General features: G+C 25.5%; 1 protein-coding gene across 1 annotated transcript; it reads left to right on the forward strand.

The window, feature by feature from the left end:
* Positions 1-274: 274 nt before the first annotated feature.
* Positions 275-688, forward strand: LOC145833184 (protein FAM200B-like). The gene has a single exon (XM_082940382.1). It carries the CDS (start codon positions 275-277, stop codon positions 686-688), a length of 414 nt encoding a protein of 137 aa, XP_082796508.1.
* The last annotated feature ends 23,786 nt before the right edge of the window (positions 689-24,474 follow it).

Genomic DNA, 24,474 nt, shown 5'->3' on the forward strand with positions numbered 1-24,474 from the left:
ATTTTAACAGAAATTGAATTTTAAATAGTTTTTTTAAACTTACATGATAAAAAATGATACTCTAATTTTTAAAAATTGTGGCCAGGTCTTTAAAATTTTAACAGAAATTGAGTTTGAGATAATTTTTTAAATTTACATGATAAAAATGTTTAAATGTCTATGTCTTAGCAAAGTTTTAAAGTTTGTTATTTAAGTAATTGCTTTTTCTGTTTAATTATTATAACTCAATGATATTTTTTTGATATTCATTAATAAAAAAACTTCTGTTGAAGTAATGAAATGTGTCGAAAATTATTTCATCAGCAAGGGTTTAGAGTGGAATAAATGTGTCGGCATTTGTACTGACGGTGCAGCGTCTATGACTGGGTCCAAAAATGGTGTAGTGAGGAAAATGAAGGATAAAGCAATTGAAGCTAAATGGATACATTGTTTTTTACATAGAGAAAATTTGGCAACAAAATATCTTCCTTCTTGTTTACAAGAAGTTCTCTCAGCGTCGATTAAAACTATTAATTTTATAAAGAAAAGTGACACAAAGGCCAGATGTCTCAAAGACCAATGTGAAAGTTTAGATGCTGACCATCTGCGACTTCTTTATCACAACGAAGTTCGCTGGCTGTCGAAGGGGCGGACACTGGTTCGTCTTGTTGAATTAAAGAAGCAGGTGTTCACCTTTCTTAAAGATTAAGGCTCAGAATTAGTGAAGTTCTTTGAAGATGATGTTTTTTTGGCCAGGTTAGCTTATCTCACCGATATTTTCAAAGAATTGAACGCTTTGAACTTAAGCATGCAAGGGAAGCAAAATTCCATTTTTGTCATGACAGACAAGTTTGAGGCGTTAAAAAATAGAATTAATTTTTGGAAGAAAAAGGTTAGCAATGGTAATTTTGCGATGATTCACCGGTTTGATGAGGCCCATGAAAAATGCATAGAATTCAACTTCTCTGACGAAATATACAACCACCTTGATCTTTTGTCTATAAAGTTTCAACATTATTTTCCTGAAGATGTTCGCATCGGAAATTTATGGATTTTGAATCCTTTTATGTGTGATATTGCTTCAGAAGAAGTGAATCTTCCTACAGATACAGAAAACGAATTGCTGCAACTATCTGAAGATAGAAATTTAAAATTGAGTTTCAAAGGGAAGGAGCTTTTAGATTTTTGGATATGTGCAATTTTAGAGTACCCCGTCTTAGCAAAGCGTGCAGTAAAATTTCATATACCATTCACCACCACATATCTTTGCGAGTCCGGCTTTTCGCATGTAAGAAACATTAAAACGAAGCAAAGGAACTGTATGCTAACTCCAACCTTATCTGCCTGTCTCAGTCTCAGTCTACCCAAAATCCAGCCGCGCATTGACATGCTTGTTGCAAAGAGTCAAGTTCAAGTTTCGAACTAAATGTTTTTTATTTATTTTTCGTTAGGCATCTTACCCGTTTATTACGGTAATCTGTAAATTTGATTAGGTTCATGTTCATTTCGTTATTGTTTGTAGCTCTCGTTTAGTTTTTATTATGCAAGGAAAGATTTTTATGACGTTGCGATTAATCATGTTTGTTTTCGTTTATTTATTATAGAATCATAAAATACCTATTGCCTCTGGCGCACTTTGAGTTTGATTCGGCTTATTACTACTACAATTGGTATGATTTTTAACAATGATATATTTTTGCTAAAAAATTCGTTTTTCACTGAAAATCTTTTGTTTTTGCAGGAAATATTATGTTAAACATTTATGTAAAATTAAATTAGGGGTTCCGCGAAAAAGTTGACCTTTGGAAAAGGGTTCCGCCACTAGAAAAAGGTTCAGAAGCACTGCTTTATATGTATTGATGGTTTTGAAAAAATTACAAACAACGATTTTCAATCTAAAGAATAAGTAACACTAAAGAAAACATTTTTTCCTTAAATAAATTACAAGTAATTAAAAAAACAAACAAGTTATTAAAACTTAGTAAAGGAAATAAATTAAAATAGTTTATTTGAATACTTATAACAAAATTTTACCAAAAACATTTTAAACTTTAAAAAAGATAAAACTTTTACAATGTGCTAAACAACGCTGACTTTACTTAAAACATTTTTTGATTTAATAGTTACATATATGACCACAGATATTTATTATTTTTTATATATTATGAAATTGCACATAGTTTTTTTAACTATTTGTTACACAAAAGTTATTTGAAACGTTTATATAGTATGCTTCTTAACACAATAAAGATGTACCTTGAGAGTGAAAAAAGAGAATTGCGGAATTAAAATAAATACAATATTAGCGGCTTTTATTTTACAATAAAAAGCACACAATTGACATCTAAGTTAACAAAAACAATTATGAGTCGATTATATAATTTTATTTAAGATCAAAAAATTAACTTTACTTAGTACGTTGTAAGAAAAACAAAGTGATTAATTTGTATTTGAAAAAGTTAAAAATGTAAAAAAAATACTTGTTGTCGCTTTAGTAATTAAATTAACAACCTTGAAAAATGTTTAAGGTGTAACATGCTTTAAAAAACAAACTTAAATGGAGATAACTACATAATTAGATTTAAGTTTCTTATAAAGTTTAAATCATGTATAATAATCATTTACGTTTTCAGTTAAATAATGTGTGCATAAATAGTTTATAAGATTAGCTTTTTTTTTTTTGATATTTTTTCTACTACTACTTTTATTTAATGATCCGGCTACCGTATAAAAAAAACAACTTCGATCAAAATTTTATAAATGATTTGAAAAAAAATATTAGAAGAATGTGTTATACTTTTACCTATTTTTAAATTTGAGAAAAAAAAAAAACTAGGAGTAGATATAAAATTAAGATATTACAAGTAATGCTTTTATTCTCTTTTATTACTTCAAGTGTGTTTATAAATAAGGTTACAATTTTGAACTGCGTCAAATTAATTTATGTTTGTTTTGACTAATTAAAAGCATGTAGTCCAAACTTTGACACTGATAATAAACCTAAATAAAATTAGTTATTAAAAATGAATAGTTATCAAGGTTAAAAACTGCAGTATATGTAAAAAATTATTATATATTTGTTTTAAATAAAAAATTAAAAACTTTATAACATTGCAAAAGAAAAAACATACGTTTTATTATTTTATTTATAAAGTCGATTATATTTTCTAGTTTTTATTTTGTAGGATTAAATGTATGGTAAGTTGTTAGTTTTTTAGAATTGTCAAACATTTTGATAAAGTTTTTATATTAAAACTCAAGAAAATTAACTTAAAGTAATTTATTTGTAATACTTTTAAAAATATATACCATGTTTAAGTATTTAAGAACTTCTAACGGATTTAAGTTTGATAAAGTTTGACATTTTATAAAGCAAATTTACATGATAAACTTTACTATTTTTTATCGGTTTACACAAAGATTGTTATCTGTTTTTATAGCTATGCATAAAATAGTAATTTTCAACATTATAAAAAACTTAGGCCAATGGTTATGATAATATCTCATTTAAATTTCTTAAAAAAATTAACATTTCTGTCTCTTAAGTTATAAGTGAATTGATTAATTAAGCATATTATGAAAGTTAATATCAAAAGTTATTCCAATATTTAAATCAGGACCAAAAAAAGCCAGGTTACTATAGACCAATCTCAATATTATCTAACTTAAATAATATAAAAAGTAGTACACAACTGTCTATACAGCTTTTTTACTGAAAATAATATTTTAAACAATTCATAATTTGGTTTTCGAGAGGACCACTCTACAACCATGGCTTTGTCTGAGTTTGTATAATGGGTTCTAAACAGGTTTGATAAAGGAGAAGCAGTTTGTGCGGTATTACTTGATTTAAGTAAAGCATTTGCAGTGTTGATAGAAGGATGTTCCTAAACAAATTAGAATGATATGGTGTAAGAGGGAAAATGCAATTGTTAATTAAGTCTTACTTGACTTAAAGGGAACAGTTTGTTAACTTTTGTCGGTATGTTCAAAATGTAAAACAATGACGTAGGAGTACCATAAAGTTCAGTCCTAGGACCTATTTTACTTCTTATACACATTAATGACCTACCAAACAATACTAGCTTAAAAGTATTAAACTTTGCAGACGATACGATACCTTACTCTATAAAACATTAAATTAAAACACATTTTTACAAGACAATGACAACCTTAATTTTGAACTTTAAAAAGTCTCAAATTGACTTAAAGTAAATAAACTTAAATCAAATATAGATAAAACTAAAAGTACATTATTTTATTTAGTTAAAAGAAATTTTGGAAAAATAATAACTTTAAATGAATTTATTATTCTCTATATATATTTTCCTAAAAAAGAAAAGTTGAACACTTAAATCGTAAGCTGGAATTACTGATAAAATTTAAATTGGTAATAGGTTGACTTATTTATTGATTATTTAAAACTTTTTTACAAAGAAAACTTATCTACTACTTTAAGTGTTATTTTGGTTTGGTTAAACTCTAAGATTTAGATATTTATTTAAATTTGTAAAAACTGTTAGTTTTAATTAAAAGGGTTTATTTATTGTGTTCTTTTTATTTATTTAAAGAATTTTTTATTTTGGATACAACTTATTTTACTTATTATTTTATAATGTTAAAGCTTTTTTTTATATTTTTTTAAATGTTATAGCTTAGCTTTATTTTTAATGGTTTTTTAATAACTTAAAGCAGGTTGATCGTGAAGTCCAAGTTTTAAAAAACACTTTTCAAAACCTAAAATTTATTTATTTAATTTTCTTCTAATCATATTAAACCTACAAAAGATTTAGTTATTTGCTAAAACTATTGATAAACTTTAAATTTAAAAACAATTCAGACAAAACTTTACCTTTTAACGTAGAGTTCAATATATATTTTATGCGTGTTTAATGTTAGGTACTATGATAGATAACTTTTTTGGACATAATTTTAGGGAAAAATGTATTCTTGTAAAGTTTAATAGTCTCATGTTTCATTGAGTTTCTCGTTTTAGGGTTTAAAATTTGATTGTTCAGTTTTTTCTTTAATGTATTTGCTCCTTTTAATTTTGATTAAAGTTGGGTAAGCAACTCGATGACGAGAAGTCTTTTTGTGTACCGAGGCTCTTGAACCAAAAAGTTTTTAAGCAATATAAATTTTTTTACAAGACCTATTTTCTCTTCATTTTAAGCCCAAAGATATCTAGTGTAAGTTTGATTGTTTTTTCCCGCACAAATTTTTTTTTACGGATCACTCTTTTCCCTTTCGCAAGCCGTCGTTTCGCTACAAATCAGGGTTTCCCAAATTTTTCCTAAGGCCTCTTTTGAAGAAATTGTAAAAGCTATGGCCTTTCTCTTAAAATACTGATTTTCATAAGCCTAAGACCGTTTTTTGTGCTCTTCATCATGTAGTCCAAAATATCTTGTGTAAGTTTCAAGTTATGGTCTTATGCCTCCCCATTCTTTGCAGTTTACGTCCCACATAATATGGTCCACTTTGGTAAACCCCGGTCTAGTATGGGTTTCAAAATATATTTCGGGCACCCCTAAATATATTTCTGGCACACAGTGAGACCACTAGGTAAATGTATTAATCAATCATATATTTAAAGAAAAATTAAAATAGTAGTTTTAGCTTTTTATTTTCGTTTAGACAAAACAGGTCTTCAGGCTAAGAACATACTGCTTCTAATGTTTTTAAAAGGTCATCTGTTCTACAAAGAGATAACGTAGAAAATATTTTCTTTTACAGTTTTAATAGCATTTCGGACTATCAATTAATTTTTTTCTAATAGAAGATGTACTAAAAAGTTTATTGTTCAAGTTACTAGCCTTGCCTTGCTGGTTTTGTTGGAAATGTCAATCTTAATAAGTAAACCACCCGGTAGATGTTTATTTATTCTTTCAGTAACAAACTACAGTTCGACGTTAATTAACCATTTTATTCAGATTGACAACAAAAAGAAAAAGAAAATAAAGTCAAGAGCTAACTTGGATTTAATTTATAATTTTCTAACATAAAAAAACTCTCCAAAATAATTTAGTTTTACATGTTTCTAGTAACTCTTATCAGAGAAGTATAAAACAAAATGTACAAACAAGGTTTCATACAAAACATTAAAAACATATTGAAACTGTAAGTAAATAATGAGAGAGAAAATAATTACCAGCCTATTAATAACCAAATAAAAAATATACCTTTACATGTCTTTTATCGATCAAATAGATATTCAATAGGGTTTGATATCAACAAAAATGCACTAGTTTCAGTTAAAAAACCTAATTAATTGAATACTACTTACTTTGTTCATAAAAATTTGCAATTAATTTTTATTTTCATCAAGTATTTACCGATTACGGAAAAGTAATCAAAGTAGCTCTTTGCTCTTCAAACAGTTTTGTGATGACCATTTTGTAAAAGCTAAAATAACATGTTGCCAGTTTTTCTCTTCTCAAAAAATGGATATACACTAGAAATCCCAAAAGTTAAAAAGAAAAGCTAGCTAAAACTTTTGACGTCAAGAAATAATTAAGTTACGTAAACAATAGCGTAAACTAATAAAGAATAAATTTCATCATGGACTATGATAACTCATCAGTAGTGTTTAAGATTACAAACTTTTAAAAAGCTCAGTAAATAAACAGAGAGAATAAAGTAAAACTTGATAACTGAAAAAATTAGTCAACTTTTATACCGTGATTATATTTGTGTTCATTTTTTCAAATTTCAAAAAAAAAAATGTTGATAATAGTTAAAATTACTTAACAATATCTACTTTTAAAAAAAAATTAAGATTATGAGATCTATAAAAGTTTTCAGTAATTTACAAACTTTATTCGCTAAATTTTTACGTAACGATGTAAAATTTTTATTCCGAATTTACAGTTTTATAATTATTTCTGGAAAACAAAGTAACAACACAACAGCATCTTAAAGTATCTACATCTGGGCTCAACTATAGTACTTTTTTATACGTGACTTGAAGAGCTTTTTCAGCTCTTTGCTAAAACATGAAGCAATTTAAAAAATGGAAATATCAAGTGTTGCTTAAAGCGCACAGGTTTAGTTTTTAGATGTAAATTTGCTCAATCTTGTTCTGCTTTTAAGATGTATCTTGACGCAAGTTTCAACAAATTCTAGTAGTATATATTAAAATTAATGTCTATGGCAATGGTTCTTAAACTAATCATAAACAGTACACATTACATCACTAAAAAAATATGTGCACTGCACACTTGACCACTAAGTAAGTACTTTTCAAACAGCGAAATTGTTTAAATGTAACAAATAATATATTTTAAAACAAAGTTAGCTAAAAAAATTAAAAATATCAAAATTATTTTCAGTTTTCGGCAAAATTTACTTGCAATGTTCATTTATATGCACACTAAGGTAAACACTTTGAGAAATATTGTTTTATGGTACCTTTTTATGTTTTTCATACAGTTTAAATCTGTTTTTTTTTTATAATTGATGAGTCCTTTGAGTTCAGATCAGGTACATATATAAATAAATATTTATACGCGATTTATAACAAAAAAAATCTTATACCAACTTCTACCAAGGATATCTTTAATTTTTTATTGATTTTAAACCTAAGAGTACCTAACTTAAATTTTAAATATTTGTTTTGCAGGCTAAGTTTGCATGTTGGAGGCCTCGAGTTTTACCTTGCATTGGCCGCATCCAATTTGAAATAAAAAATTGTCGGCGGGGCCAAAGCCTGTCGACCCTTGGGTTAAAACGCAGATTTAAGCAAACAATGTAAGTTTTACGGAAAGTTTCTTGTTGGCATATTTGTTTCAAATACTTGCAGAAGTTTTAAAGCAGTAAAAATTTAATACATCCACTAACAAGTTAAAAAATAAAACTAAATTTCAAATTGTCTAAAACACGGAATTTCGCAAACAACTTTGGACTTTTCATTGGAACATTTGCCGGCCGTGCACTCGGTTTCTGAACATCCAGTGTTCAACAAGCATCTTGTTTTAGGGAAACTATTTCTATCTTCGCCATCACACCGTAAAAACAAAACATTTTCATTATTTCCAACTAACTTCCTGAAAAAATATTATTTAATTATTTGTGTTTATATGTTTTAACGTTTTATCTTTAAGCAGTGCTATTTTTTTAACAATTAGCTAAATAAATTTTAAAAAGTTACTAACTTATTTAGGCTTTAAGACAAAACTTAAATTTTTTTCGTGTAAAAGTTTGTTAAGTAATGTTTTAATTTTTTTGTTAAACTATAATAACAGTGATTCATAATAAAAACAGTTTAAAGACCTTATAAACAGATTATAGTTTCAGTTATATAACAAATATATGTATTAAATTTACACATTAACTTATGTGCACAAAAAGTATACATTTCTATCAAAATATTTTAAAATAAATATTTATACTAAACTTGCTTTCTAAAATAAATACGCAAAAATCTAAAAAAAATGTCTCATTAAAACCTCTAAGCGTAAAATTATTAACTAGGTTGTGGTTTTGAGTCATGTAAATTCTAACCTAATTTCGTCACAAATTTCTAAACGATCATCCGATTTCGGATATATTGACACGATTCTCCCGTTGTACTCTTTGCAAGCTGTTTCAATACTATCATTGTCACATGAGTACTTTTCATCGAGAACTTGGTACACGACTCCGTTCCAATAGGAAGTTGAATTTCGAAGTTTTTCTGCACACTTTTCAAAACCTAAGAAAGTTTAGGGTTGGCAATGATTAAAACAAATAAAAACAGAACTTAAAAAAATCTATCGGTTTTTGTTTATATAACTTAAACTCTGTTTTGTTAACAAATACAGGTTTCAAAAACGATGTTCGAAGATAAAAGTTCATTGTAGTTTTATGTAAAAAAAAATTTAAGAATAATTTCTTTACCATTTTTTAGAGAAAATGCATTTAAAAATGTCTTTAAATATCGTCTAAGAAAGAAACTTAGAAACGTTAAATGATTTAAATTAAACCAATTAATTTAACTATACATGGTACTGTAAGTCGTAACTTAAAGTTTAAAAATGCATACTTTTAAATTTTCAAGTCAGGTTTTTTAAAAATTTAATTTTAATGTCAACCATAATGACAAGTAAACAAATAAAACTAAAAAAAAATCTTACTCGTAACTTTTTTTTTTGTAACAAAAATTATATTCTTTTGTTTAATTAAGTTATGCTACTAATATTAAATGAAATACAAATACAAAAATTAGGCTGTTAAGTTACTTCTAATTGATAAGTAATGACCATTTTTAGAGAATATAATAGTTTTTAAGGGAACGGGTCACTTTTGCACGAGCATCACTTTAGTACGTAGGGACACTTTTGCACAGCATCACCTATTGCACGACGTTACATTTGCATGGCAAAATTTTTGCACGATGTCTTTTTTTTCACGGAACATCACTTTTGCATGCAAGCCGATTAAATATTTCTAGCTGGTACCGAATCTGTAAAACAAAATACTGAAAACTACAACTTTATAAAAGACTCATATTAAAGACAAAAAATCAAAGATTTAAAAGCTTTTTAAATTAATGTTATAAACAAAATAAAAACTGTACTTATCTACTTTGTTTTGGTTGAGATTAAAAATATGATTAAAATGACTTGTAGTACGTTGTTATATTATTCTAGATAAAACTTCAAATAAAAACTTTACGTTAAAATTTCATTGAAAAATTATCACATTTTATTCTAAAGTAGTTTGCGTTTAAAAGCTAGTTTTATTTAATTTGATGAAAATAATATTCTATATTTAATTTGTTTAAATTTTTATTCAAAAAATTAAAAATTAGAAGCGTGCAAAAGTGAAACCGTGCAATAATGAAGCTCCGTTCAAAATTGATCGACTCTTTAAAGTTTTTGCAGTGCATAAGTATTTCCGTGAAAATATAACGCCATGCAAAAATGTCGCCATACAAATGTAACGTCGTGCAATAGGTGACGCCGTGCAAAAGAGTCGCTGCGCAAAAGTGTTCTCGTGCAAAAGTGACCCTGCGTACAAAAGTGTCCCCTCGTACTAAAGTGACGGCCGTAAAAAATAGTTACTGTGCAAAAACAACGCCGTGCAAAAGTACCCCTCGTGCATAAGTGACCCTTCGTGCAAAAGTGACGCTCGTGCAAAAGTGTCCCATCGTGCAAAAGTGACACCCACCCAGTTTATAAAGATAGAATGCCCTTAACCTTCAATAAATTCTAAAATTTAAAAACTAATTAAAATCTTAACTTGTATATAGAAAGCTTAAAAGATATTTAATTGAAATAGTCAATAAACATAATATGCAAGACTTAAAAAGATTTAAAAAAAAATACTTATAAAAACGAACCAACATACTTTTAATTATTTTCAAATTTTTGTTGTAAGTACTTTGTAACTCTTTATACCTTGCTTCATCTGCTGCATTACACTGCTACAATTTTTTTTAGATAATTTATGCTCTGATTTTTAATACTTTTATAAATGTAAAAAATTCTATGGTTGATATATGGCTTAAAATTAATTACCTAAATTGTTTAAATAGGTTTTTTATTTCTTTACAGGAATAAATTATAAAGTAAACATTTTATTAATGAGGTCTTTGAATAAACGATTGTTTGCAGAATGAACTTTAGAAAAAATTAACAGTATAAAGTTGAAAAAAATAATAGTTTTAGGTTTTAAGTTATATAAAAATAAAAAAAGTTTCTTCTAAAAAACACTACATGATAAAACAGATTTATCGAGTAAATCTTTAATATTATTTTTAGAATTTTTACTAAATAAAATATTAATATTAACCTTTTTTTGTTATTAGCTTAAAAAATTTGTAAAGTATTTAGCTAAACAATTTTAATATTTTACAAAATTGATTCAAACAAAGATATACAAGCCTAATATTAAACTTATTTGTTCTAGAAAGAAAAAATCAAAACATTTAGAACTTTAATAAGAATATTAAAGCATTTAGAAAATTAGTATACGTGTATTAATATTATCACGCTAGAATCATCTTTTAGATTTACTTACTGGCTTTATAGGAGAAGTAGTTTCAATGTAGGTTTCAGTTGTAGATTTCACTCCAACCTCAATGATATAACTACTTAAAAATGTGCTAAACACTTTTACTTTAACTAATAAATGTGTAAGTAATAAAATTAACAACTATAAGATACTAATCTGTTACTTAAATTGCGAATTATATGACAACAAATTTAAGAAAAAAACTTTTATTTAGTTATAATTAACCTACCGGTGGTGACATTGGAATTGTTGAAGTAATTTGCAGACTTAACAGTACAAAGTAAACAATCTTGTTTGTAATTATCAACATTGTAAATAAAAGTATCAACTGAATAAAACAGTAGTTATTATTCGATTAAGTTTAGTTATAATTTCAGAATAATACTTTCTAACAGTAAAACAAAAGTTAAGCACACAAGTTTTCAAGAAACTTCTAAAAACGAAATTTACAGTATAATCATAGTACTAATTTACGAACTAGACAGCTCAATACAAAAGGCTTTGCTTATAACTTTAGTTTTTACAGTTTTAACAATAAACAAAATTATAAATTCAATTCATAAGTAAATACTAATCTACAGTAAAATAATAAAAATAAAAGTTAAATATAACCATTTTATTTGAAATTACAAAAATACCAGATACATATCTATTTTAATTTTTAAGGTTAAAGATTGACAGAATTAATCATTAAATTGAACTTTATAAAAATTGCATATTAATCTACGCATGTACATGTACTGAGAAGGTTTATAAAAATTGCATACTTAATAAATAAGTTTCTTTTGTTAATCTAAATACATATGCAATTTATAATCCTATTTTGATTTTAAAATATTTAACTTAACTCAAATAGAACACTTACTGAATAAATAAGCTCAATCTAGTAAGATTTTGAAACATTATCATACAGCGCATCTTTAAACGTAATTCAACCTATTAATCATACTTCCAAAACGGAAACGCATGTGTTAAGCAGGTTAAAAGTATTTGATTGCTTTTTTTAATTGTAATATAAATTTTGTTTTAATGTTTGCCTTTTTACATGAGCTATGATTTGTAGTTTCTCAAATTTAGAACTTTTACAAAGCTTAACACAATTTAAATACCAGTTTGTATATACTTTTCATATAGCATTTATAAGTACAAGGTTTATGCTTTGTGATTATGTTGCAAAACAAAATAGCAATGTATGTTTTAACTAGAGTGTTTAAAAACTAAATTAAGTAAACTAAACACTGAATAGAATTTGTTTATATTTTCAAATTATTCAAATTTTTTTATAATTATTAAACACAGTTTAAACATATTAAACATATTTTGTCATAAATACAATAGCAATGTTAAACAGCTGATAATAATATTGTTAAATTTTATTTAATTTTAAATATTATTAATATTATCACATAAAATAATTATCATGTTTTTAAATTGCATCAAAAGTAAATTAAAGTACTTTTGCATAAATTTTACTTTTTATATATGTACTACTGTAATGTTTTTTTTAACATTACTGACTAAATTAATTTTTAATAAATTAAATTTTAAACATAAAAATAAGTTTTTTTTTCTTACTCCTAGAAGATTTCTCGAACTTTTTAGTTTAAGTAATTTTCAATTATTTGTCATTGAGATCCATATAATAAATAATAAATCAACTAAAATTGATCACAATAATCAATCGGTAAGCATTTGATAATCTTGGGCACAACTTTGAAAATAAAAATAAAAAGTGAAAAGAAACAATTTTCTTCAAACTTTACTTTGTTTTAAACTAACGTTTTAGCACATTTTTACATGCTACAATTTACGATTTTTGCTTCACTTTTATTATTAAACTGGGTCTATATTAAATTATATAAGATTCCTTAAAAAAATATATATAAGAAAATAGTGCTGCAAAAAAGTGGCAAAATTCTCTTCTGCGGAATGAATTGTTTTTATATAAAAATTATTAAGTTGCACTACTGGATAATATTTCACTTTTACATATGTTTTATACGTAATAAACGCAATTGCCTATCTTAACACTATATAATGTCAAATTCAAAACGAAAACTAGAACTGTTTACAACAGAGGTAAATAATTCATTTTCAATAAAGTTACATAATTAGAATCGATATTTTTATACTCTTCAGCTTATCAAATATTTTAACTTAAGTGATCAAAATTATAGTAAATTTTATCTATTGAATATCAACCTATTTTTGAAAAATAGAATTGAAATTTTATCTAATGTTTTAATCAATTTTAAAAACACAATATGATAAAAATTTCTGCAGCATAAATGAGAGGTCTTAAAAATCTTTTTGTTTTAAAACCTTGTTGCTAATGTGCATATCACGACATTTTAAAGCTTCAAGTAATTTTCCATTGTTTTGAACTTTAATATAGTTTGACTATCAAGTTAACTTGTTTTCAATACTTTTAAAATTTGTTCATCGTTAAATAGACTTGTTCTAGCTCAAAACGGCAGACTTGTTTGATTATGCTTAAAAATCGAAGTAGATTGTTCAACCTTTGATAAAAGCGAAGTGATGCGATAAAACATAATTAGTTGTCAATACATGAAGTTGCAACCAGTAGAGTGATGCAAAAAATTAATTTAACAAAAAAATAGAATAAAACAAAAGTTTTAATTTATTTTAAAAACAAATAGTTAAATATTTTAACATCTGTCTTGTTTTATCATTAACATAAGTTTTTTTTTCTTTAAACAAACTTTAATTGAAAAGGAAATGATTAAATTAAAGTTTTCAAAGTAGATAATAGCCTATAAAATGGAGCAAGAATAAACTGTTCTTAAGTTGTGCTTTTTAAACTTTGTAAAATAAATACAAGCATTGCTCCCCTTGAGCTCCCGAGTAGTATTAACGAGTATAATTAAATTATTTCGTCTGATGAAACAAAGACTCCTTGATAATTTTTTTATATAAGTTTTTAAAAAAATAATTTTAATTTAGTAGTTTTAATGGTTTGGTTTTTTGTTTTTATTAAATAATTGCAAAGACTGATGCTGATATTTAATCAATGTATTTCTAAGCAGTCCAAATGTATAAGTTGAAATTCCGCACTTCCCATTTGAAAGAGGTCCTATTAACTTTTAATAAAAATATTAACTTGGTGTTAAACTTTATATTACTAATATAACTGCTAACTTTATAAACTTAATTGGACTTTAATTTACCTCAGGCTACGTTTTCACTTAACTTGTTAATTTTAACGTTTATTTACAATTTAACTTACCTTTAAAGTTTAAACTTCTAATTTTATAGGTAACATTGTACAAACCAAAAAGTATTCTTTTTTATTGTTTAAAATACTGAAACATAATATTAGCATTTATTTTAAGATGACAAAAAGGAATCGTCTTTATCTAATATGTCTAAAATCATTAAAAACATAAAATTTTTTGTAGTAAAAGTTTATTGAAAACCATTCACTTGTTGCTAGAGCTAAAGAAATTATTAATTATTAGAGATCGAATCCAACAATTGTTTCAAAATAATTTTGACAGTTTCTATTGGTAGAAAATAAAAAGATTTGTATTGTAATCCTCAAACTGCCAGCGCAATTTTTTCATTTATTCAAAATTTGATTAGTAGTAAATTTTTAATCTTAAATGTTAATTTTTGGTTTAAAAAAAGAATCAGTTTTTTTTTGTATTTTTATTCAGCTTATTTTCCATAAAAGACTAAAGAAAACAATAAATATTCCATACAACGGAAAAAAATAGTTTCAAGTTAATTTTCGTTTCGTTAATAGTTTTTTATTTTGTTACAAAAGGTAAGTAAATATACTAGAGTTTTTTATTTTAGTGTTAAGAAAATGATACTTTTTATACTGCTTCAAAAATATTCTCAGCAAGATTCGAGAAAATACTCAAAAATTAAACAAAAATTCTACATAATTTATTTCCAAAAATACTACTGTTGCTCAATAAATAAAAATTATATTTTAAGACGTTTGCTTCTCTAAACATGTTTTTTTTCAATGATGTTTTTTAAACTATGATTGATTCGTTAAAAAATAAAATAAGATTTTAAAGTTTAAATATTGTGCATTTGTTGTTGTAAAATTATTCTTAGTTAAATTTCATGTAATGTTTTGTTTTTAATCTCTTTTCAATCTGCATTTCTTAAACATTGCATTTAATGTAGTTTAAAAACCGTCTGGTGCTAAAAATGTTTACAGAAAATGAATCACCAACCTTCTAAAACAACACAAAAATATTTTCTTTGAAAACTTTTATCACGAGACACTTTTTAAACTGAATTTAAATTTACTGCTGACATAAAGGTAGTACCTTACTACCAACACGATCTGTTCAACACAAAAACAAGTTGCTTCAAACTTGTGTAACATAAAACATAGATGGTAGAATGTTACCTTTATTTAACTAGTAGACCGAAATTTAGCTTAAGTAATGTCTTATGCAAACAATTCTCAATAAATATGATTCAATAACCTTTTAATTAACGCAACAAAAAAAAATTTTTTAACTGTTATCAGCGTACATTAAAAATATTACGTTTAACAATGATGCACTTGATATTACTTAAAACGTTACACGTTAAACCAAAAAGTTCTAGTAAACATTTGGTGATTGTTTTAAAAAATTTAAGGGTAATTTGAAATAATAGTATCAAAATACTTCAAAAAGTTAAGTTAAAACGCAAATGTTTACAAAGCTTACTTTTTATATTTATTTCCGCTGGTACTAACTTAAAAAAATTACACATACTTAGTGATGTGATAGATGTGATAGATGTCAATTAATGTAAATAAACCCTTTTGTTCAAAATAGAAAAATAAAAATATATAAACTTTAGTTAGAAAGATACTAAAAATATTAGTAATATAAACACTAGTTTTGACTAAATATATAAGTTTTACTTTCATATAGCTCAAAGTAAATTTTATTTAAAAAACATGCACAACTTTAAAAACTTTGTATTTTTTTATTTTTAGTGCACATAAAAACACAATTACTTATAGTTATTAAGGTTTTTAAGTATCTTAAATATTTTATACAATTGATTTTGTACAAGCGCGATAAATTATACACACAAAACTTGTATAAATTAATGGTATAGTTGCAAAAAATGTATGCTTTAGGTTCAATTAGACTTGAAAAATTGTTTCTAATTAAAAATATAGTAAAATATTTCTGTAGAACTTCTTATCATTAGAAGTCTTTAAAATATTGATAAGAAATAAAACTTGTTAGTTCAAGTTTAATATACAAGTGAAAATTTAAAATTTAATGAGTTATTTTTTTTACTATACAATTAAAGTGTTTAAATTTTAGCAAGAAATTGTGACATACGAAACATTTGAACATTATTACAATAAAAAGTGTACTTTAACGAAACAATTTCTTTTACTTTAGCTTTTACCATCACGCAGTATTTATAATCTTTTTATGAAATTATTTTAAATATAATGCATATTTTATAACCTTAGTTTCCTGTTTTCATAAATAAGCACCAGCCTAGTTTTTTAAGAAAAAAAAAACTAATCTTTTTTTTTTAACTTAATCAACATCAAGTTCATAAAAAAATTTGTTTTCATTCGAAATAGTTTTGAAACTAAACGGATAGATTAGAAAATATTTAAGTTAAGGAGTACGAACTTGAATAACTGTGTTTAAACGGTAAACTTAGCTAACAAGAAAAAAAAAACTAGTACTTAAAGAACAGACTTGTTTTTATCAATTTAGAAAAACCTAAACACTAAATATGGCTACAAGTTTTTCTAAATTGACCAACTCAGTTATTTTGTATAATATTTTTTTTTGTTTAAGCAAAGCTCTGAAAATTTTGCCAACAACTGATTTCGTTACTTTACAGGTTGAAAATTTGTTTAAAAAGTATATTATTTAAAGTTTTTTAGTAGGAATATATTTGTGTTTATGGTTTATTTGATAAAATTATTTATCAATTCATAAGTTCAGCAATAAGTTAAAAAATATTAAGCTACATTTAGCCACACTAAGCTAAACTTTAAAACAAAAGCCATAATTTAAGAAAAATAAGCAAACTTCGATCAATGAATGGTAAAACGATAGTTGTTAGGTAATCTACAAAACGCTTGTGTAATTTTTATTTACAGATGAAAAATATGTAAATGATGAATTTAATGACGATTTTACATATTTGTAGGTAAACTATTTAATTATATCTTTACATAACTGCCATAGTTTAGAGCTTTTTAGTTAAATACAGGAGGCAATATTTTGGTTTTTAAATACCATTTAAAAAAGATACACATTGTTAACTTATACTTTATTAGACGCCATTTCGACTTTTCATCAGTCATTATCTATAAAAAAACTGTGCAAAATAACAAAAAGTTAGTGTTTAACAACTAAATGTATAAGAAAGTTAAGTAATAAGATAAACATAAGCAGTTGTATATTAAAATTATTAACTACAGTAAAATAACAGGTTACATTAAAACTTATGCATTGTTAAATGTATGTATATATAAAAAATATATAAAATATATTATCTTATATATATATAAAATAAGGTTAATGTTCCAACTTAAACACCTTCTACTGAACCCACTTGATGGGTTTTAAATAATTTATTGAAATGGCGATTTTAAAAACTCTGGTAAAACTCTGGATTTTAAAAACATATGTTTCATAAAGCTTTAATTTTTCATAAAGCTTTAATCATCAGCCAGTTAAATTCAAAATGATTAATGTTAAATGCTTAATTTTAAACTTGTTTTGAAGCTGATGAGTGCATAGGAACGAAGCTCGAGTCCTTTGAGTTTTACATCTTTAAATAAATCTTTTAATATATATATATACATATATATATATATATATATACAACTAATCAAAAATTCTTAGTGTTTGGGTATTACCCGGTTTAGTTAATTGTTTATAAAAGGTTGGATTATAACGTTTAACTGAAATAGCTTCGCTGATCAGGGTCTGAAGTTTATTTCTACATCCTTTTAAAATACCAAAGTTGTTAACAGTTACTCATTCATTTTTACAAATGTTACAATTACTATTGTGGTCAGATACAGTTCTTGAATCTTTTAAATGTTCTTTGACTCTTCCTATTATTGTTCTCGAAGTAAATCCTGTACATTGGATGCTCTTATCCTTAGAGCACTTTTATTCGTAGACCACGTTAAATTTCAATTCGTGAGATATCTTGTCTTTGTTGCTGAAGTAGTTACCTACTTTGCTTGTAGTAAAAATAACCTTGAAGTGTTCAATACAATTGTTTAATAGTTTGTCTAGTTTCTTTTTATAACCACTACTTGGTTGTGAAATGTAAGGTACTTTTAGGATGTTTTTGAAGTTTGAACTATTTAGTTTTTCCTTAGTGCATTCTTTATTGTTGTTAATAGATCTTTCAATTACATCATCAACAAATTTCTTTGAATAACCATTTTTTATGAACTTTTCTTTTAAGTTAATGATTTCTTGTTTGTAAATTGTATCGGTAGAAGCTACAATTTTTACTCTATTAAAAAACCATAGTATTAGACCCCTTTTCCATTTAATTGGTGTTATTGCACTAAAATTTAAAATAAAATCTGTATCAGTTTCCTTTTTGTGTACCTTTGTTATTACTTTTTCTGCCGTTAGTTTGATTTTAATGTCCAAAAAATGAGAATTTGTTTCTATTTAATTCATAGGTGAACTTTATTGATTAATGTGATTTGTTTATTTTTTCTTGGAAATTTTCAAATTAAACATCTTTTCAAAAGATACAGAATATGTCATCTACCTATCGGAGGTATAGCACTGAATTTTTTCATCTTCTGTTTTTAACTATTTTTTTTTAATGTTCCCATATAGTAATTTGCTAGTGTAAAAGCAAACGGGTTTCCCATACTTACACTATCTATTTGTGTAATTGGTAATGACTGATGAAAAGTCGAAACGGCGTCTTATAAAAAATAAATTTATAATATGTATCTCTTTGTAATCGTACTTTTTAGTTAAGTTAAAAATAGTTACATAAAAGCAAATAAAAAAGCTTCATACAATGGTAATAAGGCATCTTTAAGATCCGTCGACTGCAATTTGAAGGCGCTTCTGTTTGGAAATTGTTTTACTTGTGTTTATTTTTAGTTTTAATTCTTTTACTTTTATACTTTTGGGTAACGGCTCAGGATTAGGATTTCGAATATGCTAGGTGAGAGATAGAGGTTTAAATGATGTTAGTATACTGATGTATTATTACTTTGTCTTATACAACTAAGGTAATTTCAAAACCGTACTACTGCATCCAGAACTTGCTCAGTTCCAACCGGTATAAAAAAAAAAAGACTTCATGTAGAAAAGTTTTACTTCACTTAGTTTTAGTTCAAATAACAAAATGCTGTACTGTCATCAAGGACAAACTTTAATATTATTAAATTTTTTTTTGAAACTAAACTCCTTGTGTTTAACAAAAAGTAGTGCTTCCAAAAAATATTCATTTTATTATTTTTTTGTAAATAGTTTAAAACGACCTAACTTTCCTTCATGTTTGTTATAGGGTTTGTAATTAGGAATTTATAATTATTTTGTTTTTTTTTGTTTAGAGGAGAATAGTTTCTTACCTGTATTCAGTGGTTTTTATGAGAATGAAATGCACATCAAAAATTTTTTGAGTTTGAACTTCGAAGATGTATATTTAAACTACGTATATACAAATAACTATGGCTAAACTTAACAAGTATGTTGAAGTTGATAAAAAAAAGTCTATGATATGCATAATTTATTGAACGACAAAACATTCCTAGGACCTGTTGCACAAAGAACCTTTTGGTTATCGAGTCGCACACCAGGGATACCTTTAAACGTCTTGTCCAGGATAATAATTAATTAACATTTTTAGTAGTTATAACTATTTATTACGTTAATGATGTAACTATTGTATAAATATAGACTGTTAGTATTCTAGAACAAGATATATACTATGTCTCAAAAGTTTTTATAAGTCGAACAACTATTTCGAAAAGCATTTAAAACACAGCTTAAACACGTTTATATACTTATAAGTACTATTTGTTTGTATCAATCTAGTTCAGTGGTCGGCACGCTATTTCGAATCCGTGAACCTTAAATCACAAAATTAAAATTCTATGCACCCCAATTTGCATTCTTGAGCGCCGCTAGTGTTTAAGAATATGTAAACACTTTTAATCGTTTTTTTACTAATAATTAAGTAAAACCCAGTTAATTTTCACCAATAACCTTTAAATTTACCAGTTTACCCTATCCATTTTAATAAACTTTAATATCGATAATCTAATTTTTAAAACAACCAGAGTTTTAGTAGTTAAAATTTAATAAGTAAGTTTGACACTATTACATGTTAACCCCTTTTGAGTCAGAAAATAAGCCTGAGTGACTAAAGACTGGACTGTGTACACTAGCTTTTCTTAAAGAGTGGTATGTATAAGCAAAAACTAATTTAAATTACAATGAAAATTAGACATTTATAGATCTTGAATTATTTAAATAATAATAATTAATCACAAATTAAAAAAAATCAAGTAAAGTAACAATAAACCCAAGATTTTTAATAAATTTATAACTAGTCTCAGTCAAGCTGAGTTTTTGTAAATATATTAAAACTAGCCTCAGTTGGTCTAGGTTTTTCATGATCTAAAACTAGACTTAATTATTTTTAGAGAGCTAAGTATGTGACAGTTCTGATATTATTGACCCTTCCTATACTTTAACTTTTTTATAAGTAAAACATATTTGAATTTTTTTGGCCTAACTAATTTTTTGTCAAATATCAGTTATTAAGCTGATTAATATAGTGTTTTTAATGTAGCAAAACGCTTTTAAACAATAAGAGCTAATAAAATTAAACATTAATAGAATACTAACCGTTTTATTTTGTTTTAAGAATCTATGAGATTTGCTCACTTCGGTTTTTCTTTGGGCGGTTAAGGGTGGAAGAATTTTTACATAAGGTAACAGAATAGAGCTAGGAGAGTACAAAAATGGTCGTTTTATTAACAACAAAATGGTCAATTAGATATCAAGGTTGAATATGTCTTAAATGTAGAAAGATTTAAAAAAAATTAATTTACTTTCTGCGCGAAAAAAAAATTCATGTACCCCAAAATAAGTTTCATGCACCCCAAAAGTCTAGTGCACCTTAAAAGAAATTTCATGTACACTAGTGTGTACCATTGTACACCGTGCAGACCACTGATCTAGTTCATACACATATGAAAATTATCCTGCTCGGGTGCTCATTACAAGTTTGATGAAAAAAATGTTAACATAAGTTCAGTTTGGTAACAAGTATTAATTGAATGAATGTACATTAATATTTCATTGCAATATTTGTTTTGTACAATTTGCTTTAAATGTGTAAAGCTTACAAAACAACTTTGACTGTGTGTTTTTATTAAACGAATGACAGTAACAACATTATATTACTTAAGTTTTTCAAATCGTACTTTAGGTATGTCAATTATTCTTCGTGTTTTTTTTTTGTCTTGACTATTTAAAAAAAATTGTTAAAAAAAACAACAAAGTTTTTATTTTACTTTCAGTAGGTTGCTAGAGGTACTTTCAAAACCGTAGTCAGCAAGCAAGTTGAGTGTAAACCAGCAGTCAAAAAAGTTATTTGATGAATGAAATGTAAAAACCAGGTAACACCTAACGAAAAAAAGTTGTTATAGCTATAAAAAATACTGTTTTGGATATCCTTTTCCGTCTCAATTTGAAAAACAAAAAAAAAACAGTTTTAGATGTTATTACAAGTTTTAACGAGCTAAATTCAGCAAAAGTTTTAAGTTAACAGATTGTCAGACCCCAATCAAACAAACATTTTTAAATTTGTCACAAAATGCTAAAAACAAATATTTAAATCAATATTATTCTATAAGCCACTTAGTAAAGTGTTGCTAAAGAAACTAAACTGGAAATTAATTGCTAACTATATAACAACTAAATTAATTTTAAGCGTTTTTCTTTAAGTTTTAAAATTGTAATCAATCAGTGTATATTAAATAAAGCATAATTATTCTAAATTGGTAAAAATACTTAAAATTACTTATTGTTGAAGAATTTTCACTGCAAATGCAAGTCTTATATATATATAAATTCGTCTGACTACCGTAAAAATCAAATTAAAGATATAATAAATTATGACACTATTAAGTCTCTTTTATTTAGTTGTTCGCCCGATGATTCTGGCAAACGCTATAATAATAACAATTAATTTTTCTTAAACTTTGTGTTCTGCAAGCCAATGTTTTTTTTTCAATTTTTGACGTAATCGCAGGCTCTGTTATTGAATAAAGTTTTGTGTCGACTACCGCTAATTGATATGGCCATGACATTCGGGCGAGTGTTCGTCATTATAAAAACACGAACGTTTAATTAAACTAATTTATATGCAAAAATAAACTAATTTCAATTGAGGTGCACATGTTCAAGTAAAAATGCAGGAAATTTAATTAGGCAAACGATATTTAAAAAGCTCTAAACTGTTGTTGAGCAATAGCAGTTCAGAAAAAACAAAAACAAATAAAGTAGCTTTATTCCTTAAAGTAAGCTGTTGGTTTGTTTACAAATAAAAGGAGTTATAATAAACAAACAGTTCAATTTATTCTTCAAATACATAGAAAAAAATTGCAACTAGAAGAAATATTGTAATTTAGTTGATATGAAAATTGAAATGTGCGAAATATTTTCCTTCAGTACTGAAAAATATTGTCGTATGACAAGTATTATGTATTACTTGAAGTTAAAGTTTTTTGCATAACACTTCTACATGACGCTTTTACAAAATTATTTAACCGTATTCTGTAACTGTTTTGTAATACATCAGCTAAAATTTATTTTAATTACCGCGTTAAAAGAAAAACAAAACCAACAATACAAAAGTGTTAGATAAAAATATTATATAGTGTTTTCTTAACGTATAGTTGAATTGCGATTTATTATCAACAATTAAATGGTATAGTTTACCTATTAACTATCTTACTTACGTAATATGATACTCTCTACCGCGTTATTGATTAATAAATTATGCACACTCTACAAACAGTAAACATCAAATAGCTGAAGTACGTACTTTATTTTTATAACATTGAAAACATTTTTTTTGAAATGCTTTGGTTAAATTTAACTTTTGTATATTACTTTACTTATACTTTAGTCTTTTAATACAGTAATTTTGGACAACTTTTATAAAGTTGATATATTATTAAAAACCTGTAGCGTAACTATAATGAAAAAGCTATTATTAACTTGTCCATTCTTAGGATTTTTTATCAATCCGAGTTTGAATTCAAGTTATGTCAGGACAATTAGTATTAACGTTTAGAAGAAAAGCACTTTATAAAGACTAGGTAAAATAAAAAAAGTTTTTACAATTTATTAACATGTTGGAGGTTCTCCTACAAAAAAACACTTATAAGAAATAAACTGTTTTAAACTATTAACAGAACATTAAAACTAAAAGAATAATTTATAGTTTACTTAAAATTTATGCGAAGTGTGAGATTTGTGTATTAACTTAAATAAACAGAATACTAACTTAATTACTGTGTGATATTGATTTTTGTTGTCTTTGTAGTTTAAGGTCTTGTTTTGAAATTTAGTTTATTTTACAAAATTTATATTAATGTGCAAATTATGTTTGTTTAAACATAATAATTAAAGTATCGTGCTTTTGACCTCGAAAAGAAAATTAGACTAAAGTAACAAATAAACAAAATATACAATGTTTTGCTGTTTTTAGAAAAAGTTTAATTTATTCTGGTTATCATAAATTAAACAAAAACAATTCCTTATTAACTTCAGTTACGCAATATTATATATATATTATTGCTACGTTTTCATTTAACTTTTTTTTGCACTTAATAGAAGGCAGAAAAATAAACAAGCAAAAAATTGTAGTCTGATATTAACGAAGGTTATTATTAAAATTTAACATTTGCAGAACATATTGCTTATGCTTAAGTTTTTTTGAAATGTTTGAAAAGCATTCGGAACTCTTAGTTGTGATAAAATTATGCTTATAAGTAAACAAGTATATAAGATTAGTTTTCAAAATCAAAACATTTTCAATTTAAAACATGTTAGGATATAAGAGACAGTATTTTTGTACTTTTAAGCTATAATTTAAAGAATGTTACCAACCAAATTAAAATGTTATTTTATAATAAAGCAGTCTACAAAACTAAATTGACGTTTTGAAGTTGTAAGATAAATAGTAAATTGAAACTTTGTAGCAAAAACATATAAACATTTTTAAATTAAGAACAAGCATTAAACCCCACACACCCTAGCTAATTTTAAGATAAACAAAGAACAAAATTTTAGATAAGTTCACTTCTTAACTGAAGTGAAATTTAATTTGCAGGAGTTTCGCTCAAACAATTATAACAAACACGTTTTTTCTATAGAAGTAAACACCATGTGCTGATTCTAACAAAAAGTCACAGCAAAGAAAAGTCAAGTGAGGAAGTTATCAAAAACAGATGTGATTATTAAGACGCAGGTG

This window comes from Thalia democratica, chromosome 4 (genome assembly GCF_965202585.1).
Source record: "Thalia democratica chromosome 4, ktThaDemo2.hap1.1, whole genome shotgun sequence".
Taxonomy (NCBI): Eukaryota; Metazoa; Chordata; class Thaliacea; order Salpida; family Salpidae; genus Thalia; species Thalia democratica.